The sequence below is a fragment of the Triturus cristatus genome, chromosome 2_1 (genome assembly GCF_964204655.1).
Source record: "Triturus cristatus chromosome 2_1, aTriCri1.1, whole genome shotgun sequence".
Taxonomy (NCBI): domain Eukaryota; kingdom Metazoa; phylum Chordata; class Amphibia; order Caudata; family Salamandridae; genus Triturus; species Triturus cristatus.
The window spans coordinates 1,015,719,829-1,015,730,219 of NC_140581.1; the positions used below are offsets into that span (position 1 = coordinate 1,015,719,829).

The window sequence follows — 10,391 nt, forward strand, 5'->3', positions numbered from 1 at the left end:
TAAAACATGGTGACATTGGCATATTTCATGTTCTTATTAGTCCCTAGTAAAGTGACACTACACATGCCCAGGGCCTGTAATTTAAATGCTACGAGTGGTCGTGCAGCACTGATTGTGCCACCCACTTAAGTAGCACTTTACCTGATTATAGCCTCAGGGACATAAAAGGCTCTCAATATTCCTGGATCCAGCTGCAGCGAGTTCTTGGCCCCCAAGTGGTGCCCCTCAGGTCCTGGACAACGGGCTCCTAATCATGCCTTTAGCCTCTTTGCAACTGCAAATGGCCCATTTGCATTTGAACCGCTCCACTCTCACCAAAGTGCAGCACAAGCTGCCACCAGCTCATCTCTTTGCACAGCAAGCATCGATCGCCCTCGGAGGACCACCACCACCAAGCTCGAGCTCGCCCATCTGTAACACCTAGCCTGCTCTTCAAGCCATGCCGACCACAGCCCACAACACCCTCCTTGCTCCCTGTAGCCCTCTCCAAAATGAATAGGACTCTTGGCACAAAACTTGAGAAGGTAAACCTTCAGCGGGACTAATCTGGGATTGTTTCTGACCTGCGCTCCATTGCGGTAATCCTAAACCTTTGACTCGAACCCGGTCCATCGCAACCAGATAGTTGTGGTCGGTGCTTTCTGCTTTTAGTCACTATTTTTCTGTTTAGTATTTAAAAATTCATAACTCCGGTTCTACTGATTGGAATTTTGTCATTTTGGTCTTGTTGTATTTATTGAACTTGACTCTATTTTTCTAACGTGGATTGGTATCTTTTTGTGTGGTGTTTGCACTGCTTTACTGTTTGAAGAGTTGCACAAATACTTTTCACATTGCTTCTAAGTTAAGCCTGACTGCTCTGTGCCAAGCTACCAGGGGGTTGAGCAAAGGTTCATTTTGGGTTTGCTCGTGCCTTACCCTGACACAGATTGTGGTTGCTGCTTGACCAGGGCTCACATCCCAGTCAATGCACAACCCAATTTCTAACACTAAGGTAATACCTTTTCCTATGCCAAAGTTGTTGAGTGGAATGTTTTCTTGTAAATTCACTAATGTCCTTCATTGATAGGTCTGGCTATGAGTGTTTTAGACACAATATCTAATACGCTGTCTGATAATTTCATAAGAATATTTTGGTCATGACCTGGAAGCTCTTGCACATCATGTCTGGATGTGTTTATACTCATAAATCTGTGAGGAGGTATGTTACAATTTACTTGTTTGATAGTCCTAGTCTTTTTTGTTGCACTGATGTTAAGCCATCATTTGTTGGATTGTCTTGAGATGGTAGTAAACTAGATGAGGTTGACACCAAAAGGTCTAAACTGGCCGGGTACTTCAGATATGTTTAGATGATTGGGATTTGGTACCCGCGGTCAAAATTTCTTGTGAGTCAGACTCTGAAGACGGTTCAGTGCTTACCATATCCAGAGAAGCGGTTGTTTTTTTAATCTGGGGATTCCTTTCAAATATTTTTGGGATCGGGTTTTAATATTGGAAATTGAGTAGTTCTTCTGCTCCCTGTTACACAAAGGCTGATCAGCTTCTTCTGCTTGATTTAACAGATTTTCATTCAATCTGCTCAATTCTTTAAACATCTTTTGCTAATATATGGTTGAAATGAATGCAACCTTCTTGCAGGTATTGCACTTGGATTCTGTGCATTTAATTCCCACTTCATATTCTGAACATAAGTTTTATTGCTTACCTTTTGTAAAATTGTTGTGATTGATGGACTATTCCTGGAAATTGTCAATAAACAATAGTTATGTGTAGTAGAGATATTCTCCACAGCAGAAATTGTTTAGATTGGTTTCATTGTGGCACTTACGAGTCAGTTGGATGGTTCCCCAGTGATTATGGTATGCTAAGTTCAACAAGGGAACCTTTCACTCTTACTAATAAAGTGCTAAGACCATTATTTAGTCCCTTAAGTTTAGATGGTAGCAATTGTAGTAAGTCAACAATGTCATGGATTCAGAGGTTTTATTATAGTTTTGAATTTATTGTGTTTGGCAGGTTGCCTTGTATAAAACATCCCCTGTGATTGTCCTTTAAAGACTTCCTGTTTGTTGAAATTCCTTTTAAACTTTGGTCTGGTTATCCATAGATATTGATTGATCAATCAACGTATCCAATATGTTTATTAGAGTATTGCCTGCATATGGCATTCATTGCTGCAAGGACTAGATAGATTGGTGTGACATTTTTATCAGAGTCCAGGTCACATGGAATAGCCGTTTCTGTATTGTGCAGCATCAGAAGGTATGTACAAACAACATTATGTAGTAGTGTCAGTTGTTGTTCTTCCAGTTGAGGAATTGACTGAGCCAATGTATGTGACTATAATACATGTTGAGAGTGAGTTTGGGTTGCTGTGTCCAGTTCATTAGATAAGTGGAGATCATCAAATGAATTGCCTATATTTGTGTGGATGTTAATAACAGTAGAGGAATTTAAGTTATGTTGTGAAAGTGAATCGTCTGTAGATGAATTCATTATCTGAGTCTGGATCTCATTGGCAGATTTATTTGCGCTGTCAGAGGTACTGAATTATTTTGCAGAATGTCTACCTCATTTGTGGCACTAGAAAGCAAAATGCCTGTGGCTGTTGGTAGACATGACGGTGGGCGCTCTAATGCAAAGCATGGCGTAGTTGTTTTTCACTTGACTTTCAACTCTCCTTGCTTAGGCATTGTTATATGGCCAGAAGATCCACTCATCCCATTACTCGTGATACTTGATGGATGTTCATGTGAGTTGGATTTAGTGCTCTGGTCTTCATAATTATTAAATTTTATTAAAAAATATGTATTAAATAGACAAAATTCAGAGGAAGAATTTTGGGCCTTGAGCTGAGAGCATCAGCTTGTGATTACATGATCTGCAGCTGATGGAAATCACTTAGTTATTATTTTCTTCTTAGTCATATGGAGCAAGAGTGTGCAAGGACATGGTTAAGATGTTTTAGTAACAGCATCAAGTGACAATGAAGTATTGAGTGGCAGGCAAACAGCAAGTTTGGTTAGGAAAAGAAAATTTGCTGGCTTTCCTCCTTCCATTGACCACACAACAGCCGACACCACCTACAGATTTAGAGGTTGTCAAGGTCCATGGGTTATCTTGGTAGTCTGTAGGGTTTAGAGATCCATGTCAACCCCAAGATGGAGCACCGCCAGATAGGGGGAGAAATAAGAGTCAAATGAGATAAGTTAGGCTTTGCAATTATCTCAAGTAACTATAACCTATGCCCTTAAGTAACTGTAATTCACACACTCGCCATGCACTGGTTCTACCCTTGCATTTTACATCACTCATGCCATGATCAATGACTGGATTGATAGCATCCCTAATAATACCTGGAATGGCATCATTTATGTCAACACTGTGCGTAGCGGGGGCACAAGTTATAGTTACTTTAGGGCATGAATTAGAAATTCCTTGGGATAACTATAACTGGTGAATTTCAGTGGTACATTTTCACCTATATATATTTCTAGGACTCTGAACTGAGTTCTGAGCCCGAATATGGCTGCCGTCACATCCTTGTTGATGTGGGGGCAGCAAATCAGATCTCACAATGAGATCTTCTGGCCCCGTGGATCATCCATGGCGTGATATATACAAAACAATTTCGCATTAACTGCTCAAAAACTACTGAACAGATTTATACCAAATCACACAAAGCAATCCTTTTGGACCATGATCTGCCTTGCTGCCAAACTTGGTGTAAATCTGTTCAGCTGTTTGGTCTGTAGCTGTGTCTAAAATCACTATAGAAAAATTATTGGTGAAAATGTGTTTTGGGACCCCCCTCTTTTTTTTGCCCCCCTCTTGACGGATGTCCCTAATACTTCCCAGTTAAGTATGCGTCAAATAGTGCCAAAGTCACTAGGAAAACAAAAAATGCTTTTATATATTCACTGAAAAATACAAAGTTCAAGTGGACGTAATAGGTAGGTGAAGATGTCAGTTAAAACTTGCATGTTTAAATGTGCAAAACCACTGAAATTCACCAGTTTTAGTTATCTCAAGTAAATAGAATTTTGCCCTAACCTAACTATAACTCGCACCCTCACCATGCACTGCTAATTAACCCTCATATTACATCACTCATGACATCTTCTATGACAATATTGATATCACTGCAACAATTGCAATGAAATTTAAATTAAAATTTATTTTACAATGCGTAGTAAATAAAAACCATTACACATACCATCAATTTGTCATTTAAGATCTAACACACTTATTAAAAGAAGAAATCAAGCAATAAAAGCAAAAAAGAACTTTTTGCAATCATTGCAAGTATAACTACACAAAGCAATACAAATGTATATGTATTAAAGTGACAGTGCATAACTATGTTGTTTCTTGGCCAGGTTGGTAACCTGCAAAAGTTTCTTGACATGGGGACAAGCTTCCAGTGTGGTTGGTATTGAGGAGAATAGAGTCGTTTCCATGGTAAATGTTAAGAAAAAATTAATCATTAAAAACAACATCACTTTTTACAATCATTACAGGCAAAACTATGCAAAGCAATGCAAACAAACATATATTAAGGTGATGGTGCATAACTATGCTGTAATTCGACCAGGTTGGCAACCTGTAATAGTCTCTTGACATTGGGACAAGCTTCCAGTGTGGATGGTATCAAGGAAAATAGAGCAGTTGCAATGAAATTATTGATGTGATAATTGTGCATGGCGGGAGCATGAGTAATACTTACCTTAGGGAACAAGTTATAGTTACTTGAAATAACTATAACTGGTGAATTTCATTGCTCTGTGCATTTATAAGGGCATGTTTCAACTGATATCTCCATCCAGTTATAATGTCATTATGTATATATATATATACACACACACATCTACATATAAATAGAACGATTTGTTTCCAATAGCACAATGAGTCGAGCCTTTGAGACAGAAGAATGTCTCTTCGAAATGGTTCAGGCAATTTCGAACGAGGAATAGGGGTTATGCTGTGAAAGCGTTCTGTTCATGGGGCTGCATCTTTACCAATAAATTGTTAAACGTCAATGATTCGAGTGCGTTCCTGCCCTAGGGGCACTGGGAGCTTGGTATTTAACGTTTCCGCCCTTGCCGCAAATGAATGCACCAGCCCGGACGAGGGCGCCACATGGTGAAGGATTGACCATACCAGTTCGTGTGGCATTGAAAAACTGGATTAATGATGCACCCATGGACGGAGGTCCATCTGAGGACTATAATTGACGCAGCAGCACATAACGGAGTGCTCCCATACAGGGTTTGAATTGATGCACACTACAAGGACCATAATTCAACACCCATCCAGAGGCGTGGTATCTGTTTAAAAGAAGGGTGTGTCTCCAATAGCACAATGAGTCGAGCCTTTGAGAAAGAAGAATGTCTCTTTGAAACGCATCAGGCCATTTCGACCGAAGAATCGGAGTTCTGCTGTGAAAGCGTTCTGTTCATGGAACTGCATCTTTACCAATAAATTGTTAAACGTCAATGATTCGAGTGCGTTCCTGCCCTAGGGGCACTGGGAGCTTGATATATATATATATATATATGTGTGTGTGTGCAAAAACTCTCACCAAACTTGCGGTAAAGAAGACGAGCCACTCCACTTGAGGATGTAAATAAAGCTGATTTATTGGGCACAAGCAAGACGTGTTTCGACCTCTCACAGGGTCTTAGTCAGTGCGATAAGGGGCTCCTGAGTCTTGCATATCGTACAGATAGTCATTGGCCTTACACTGAATTGGGGCCTCATAAAGCGCTGGGGTGCTGCCCCCTCGCGTTGCAGGGGCTGTTGAAGGCTGCGTTACGCCCCTGCCTTGCATCTTTGAGTACAAGTTCCAGAGCAAGGGAAGATGTGGGTATCTCATCAGTCAGGCTATTTCATAGTGATTTTGAGGATCCCGGTGCCTTGCCTTTCTAGTCATTGAAGCAGGCATGTCGGTATTGCCAGGTGGCTTTTTATCTGGCAAAGTCGCAAAACATGCTATGAAAGTCCACTGCAGTGTAGTTGGGTATAGATGCAAATAGGGCAGGCTTTAGGGCAGTGTGACTGGTGCGCTGACCTGGGAAGGAGGGAGCTGACCTCAGATGGTCACTATATTTTGCAATAACCTACGATTTAAAAAGACCTACAGCAAAATTCCTTGTATGTCCAGTTTTCAGGCAGCAATAAAAATGTCATGATAGCTCTTGTGATTAATGTTCCTACTAGAGAGCCAGAGATTATAGTTTTGTCTAGTGGCAGTTTTGACTCACCCTAAAGCGGCACAGAGGGTTGATGTGCTTGCTGCAAAGAATGTGTACCATGCAGATTACAAAACTGTGTTTTATGTGGATAGCTGAGTGGGTTGCTGCTTTTGTCAAAGACTTTTTTTTATTACCGCACTTCTTAAGATACAACCCGAATGTAGAACAGTGACTGTTATGAACTGTCATCAAAGAGATGGAAGTTATGTTTTTCCCTCAGTCTTTCATTTTCTATTCCTAATGTTGCTGAAAAAGGTTTGTTTGGGCAGATATGCATTCTTATTAGTAAAACCAGCCTTTACTCGTGCTTTAAAAAAAAAAGAAATGAAAGTGAGAGAAGCGCTATGGAGAGGTGATGGTAGTGAGGGAATCCAAGGAGGAAGTGGGGGGCCAAAGATGAATTTCGCACCGGGCGCCAACAGCGCTAAAGCAAGCCCTGGATGAGAGTCTGGTTGCACTGGTATGGTGCACGAGACTAGATAGATTGTCCCATTCCTAAATTTGTTGTGATCTGCTTTCATGGAGAGCTCTTGGATAAATGCTAATACACCAAGGGGCAATCTGTTTTTATGCAGCTTTATTAGATGCCAGTGTAAAGCAACCATGTTAGATCAAGCTTGTCTTTGTGCCCCAGCATTTTTTCAGCTGCTTCCAGCTACTGAGCAATTATAGGAATTGGGTGGGAATCTCGCTTTGTGTTTGAGAAGTCAGGTGTGCGCAGAAAACATGCGCATGGCATCATTTTTGGGAGCATTAATTTAGCAAATGCACGAGGGGGGCAATGGGTGCATTTGCACATCTGCAAATGTTCAGTTGTTTCTACACAGTGCAAAACTGGAGTTTAGGCTGTTTCCACTTGCTCACAATGTTGACAGTAAGGTGAGTGACGTTTTGGGTGATGAAATGATGTGCCCAAAATCCCAGTTTGGTTCAGTGGGGAAGCTCGGGTTAAAAGTCGGTTACTAGGTCCCATGGGCGAGAGTTTAGCCACAGGATCACGTGTCCACTCGATGCAAATCATATTTTGAAAAAACAATACAGCACAGCTGTGTTTCTTTTCTTACACAAAGGCAGTGTGCATCACTGTAAAAAATGAAGGCAATTCATGTGCAGTGCCGCAGACGAAATGCCATCTCTGGGGAAGAGGGAAGATGCTAGCTGCCAGCACAGAACGCTGAGAGATGATTAGGGTTTGCAGTTGCCTAATCTACGCTTAATTAATTTCTTGTTGTTCCCCGCATGGCATTTTGAATACGTTTTCCTCACCGAGAGGTAAATAGTCCGTGCCTCTCGGCTTTCAGCAGCGGTTATGCATTTTGTTTTTTTTGTTATCTTTCTGAAACAAGAGAAGCTTGCATTCCTCCCGTCTTTCTAGGACTTGCAGCCCTCCCTCGCGCCCTATTTCTCCACCCCCCTGCTCGCTGCTGCCTTTCTCGCTCTCTCTCTCTCTCGTACACACTCTCTCTGGCTGGCACGGCGTGTGCATGGGAACGCTACCTATCCCAGTTTGCAGAGTGCATTTCTGTACTTTTAATGTCTCTTTTTGATCTCCGGCAGGACGCTGGACCAGGCCACTCCGGAAGAAGCCCCCCTCAAGAGGATAGCTCCCTGATTGGAGGATTGGCAGCTAACTGGCTTGACACAGCCGATAAACACTTCTGGGCGACTTTTCTGGGTGCCTCCCTGCCTTGACAATGCTTCACATCTTCGGAAAGGTCGTTGCTGAGACTGGGATATGTTTTGGGAATCTCTGCTAGCTTTCTCCTTATGGAACTTTGCTTGGAATTTTCTTCAAATGGACAAATTACCGGGAAGGTGTTCTCCAAAAGAAGGAAATACAAAAATCCGATTTCCTGATGGTCTGTCCATAACCGTTGATTGGTGTTGGGTGCTGGGGAAGCTATGAGGCCGGATGACATCAACCCCAGGACGGGGCTGGTGGTGGCTGTGGTCAGTGTGTTCCTGGTGTTCGGCTTTATGTTCACCGTCTCTGGTATAAAGGGCGAGTTCCTAGGGGACATCCCCCTCCTGGCCATCGGGCCGGCCATCTGTTTACCAGGAGTGGCTGCCATCATCTTGGCGAAGAGGACCGATGGCTGTACCAAGTGGCCCGATAACACATGCGCATGCCTCAAGAAACTTAAAATGGACAAAGAGGTTGTTGAGCTGCTGAAGACGCCCTGCTCTGACCTGGAGTCTGGCAAGGGCAGCTCAGATGAACTGGCCAAGAAAAGTGGCCCAGAGGAGCCCTTCCTGCCTAAGAGAGTTGGCACCAGCCCGAAGGGTCAGGCAAGTGCTCCAGAGCAGGAGGATGAAGTGCTGCAGTACCTGGAAGAGTGCTACTGCCCGGGCACCCCACCACCAGCAGAAGGCGATGCCGCCACGGCCTACTGCGTCTTCCAGAAGATCAACTCCACCTCCAGCCGAATCCTCTACACCGCTGCCGACGACAAGATGGTGTTCAGAGCCCACCCCATCGCAGAGTCCCCTGAGACTCCTGGGGAGAGTGTACCTGAGGACAAGTATTCCTGCTACATCAACCCTCAGGAGGTCACCTGGGACCGCGAGACAATTGTGTGAACACATGTGTACTCTATGACTGCTGGCCATCACATGGGAGTGCTCATGAGGTATTTATTATGGCAGGAAGAAGAAAACCTTTATTTGGCCATTGACTTGCGTTGGAGTGGGCTATATTTTTGTAGGCGGATGTCAATGGAGATATATCAACACGAGTTGGCATGCATGTCTCTCACACACCCACATGAAGAAGTGTGTGTGTGTCGACACTACACAAACCATGGCGCATTCTTGCATCGAGAAGGATAGACTGAATGTATTCATGAAGTTGTTTACTTTTTATAGCGCTCACCTCCTGAAAGTGCATAAAGCCACTTTGCGGCAGGATATAACTTTTGAGTCATTGTGATGCGTGCTGACTTACATTATGCAGGAATATCAGAAAGCTGGGTTTTCTTTTGCCCACAAAGCCTTTTCAGGACTTTGTTTTTGCAAGTACTGAACATGCCAGGTGATTCCATTGAAAGTGCCGTTTTGCATTTATTTTTCTATTTGAAGAAAACAGGTAGGTCAGAAGGGTGCAGAAAGGACATGCTTGCTCTCAGGGCAGAGAGCACACATTCATGTTTTTTTATGTTATGAAATCTGTGCTGCATTTGAAATATATTTCTGTTTGTGTGGATTTATACAATTCCTAGATGCTGCTTGGTGGCGCTTTCTGACTGTGGATGAAAACAGAGACAATTTTCAGTGATTTATGTAAAAATAAATCTGGACGAAGATGCCGATATTGTACAAGGGAACTGTTTACACTGCATGACGTCTACTTATGCTGATTGGAAAAAAAAAATGAATCTGATATATGGTTATTGTTCATATTGTACCTCTCGTGCCTGAAACTCTTTTCCTTTTAATCAGCATGTCTAGGAGTCTGATATACTAAGAGACCCAACCGGTTTTTAAAGCACATTCCCAAAATTGACCTTTTTCACCTTTAGGTAGACCAAGCCGGAACACCCCTAGTAGGTATGGCGTGTGTTTCTAGCCCTACTGCATTCCTATGGCGTACTTAGGGGCATATTTACAAGCTGTCGATAAAAAATTATCGCCGCTTTTGTGGCCTTTTTTGGTCGAAAAGTGGCGATAATTTTATCGCCTAATTAGCAAGGCCACGCTAACGCGTGAAACCTTCCTTTAGCGTGGGGATTCCTAAAGACCAGCATTGCATCTCTAATGAGATGCAAAGTGGGCGTTCCTGACCTAACATGACAGGAGAAATGTAGCTAAGCGACATTTCTCCTATCATCAAGCCCCACGCTATGAAGCATAGAGGCAGAAAAAGTAGCGATAACCCCTGTTATCGCTACTTTCCATATGCCTGCTTCAGGACTGACTTAGCCATGATATCCTATGGAGGGTGGATATCATGGCTAAGTTTGTGAGTCCCTATCAGCAAGCTAACGCCACACTACGTGAGATTATCGCTGGGTTTCCAGCGATAATCTCACGTTAGGCAGTTAGCGCTAGGATTTTTATCGCTGAGGGGATAAGCGTTCGTTAATAGCACGCTATCTCAGCGAAAAAAATCCACGTTACCCGGCGATAATTATCCTC

At 42.8% G+C, this 10,391-nt stretch overlaps 1 protein-coding gene across 1 annotated transcript; it reads left to right on the forward strand.

Moving 5' to 3' along the window:
* The first annotated feature begins 7,731 nt into the window (after window positions 1-7,731).
* TMEM215 (transmembrane protein 215) lies at window positions 7,732-9,563 on the forward strand. The gene has a single exon (XM_085634942.1). The coding sequence runs from the start codon at window positions 8,160-8,162 to the stop codon at window positions 8,835-8,837; it is 678 nt and encodes a 225-aa protein (XP_085491068.1). The 5' UTR covers window positions 7,732-8,159; the 3' UTR covers window positions 8,838-9,563.
* The last annotated feature ends 828 nt before the right edge of the window (window positions 9,564-10,391 follow it).

Coding starts and splice junctions, on each gene's coding strand:
- TMEM215 (XM_085634942.1), top strand. CDS start 8,160: ATGAGGCCGGATGACATCAACCCCAGGACGGGGCTGGTGGTGGCTGTG.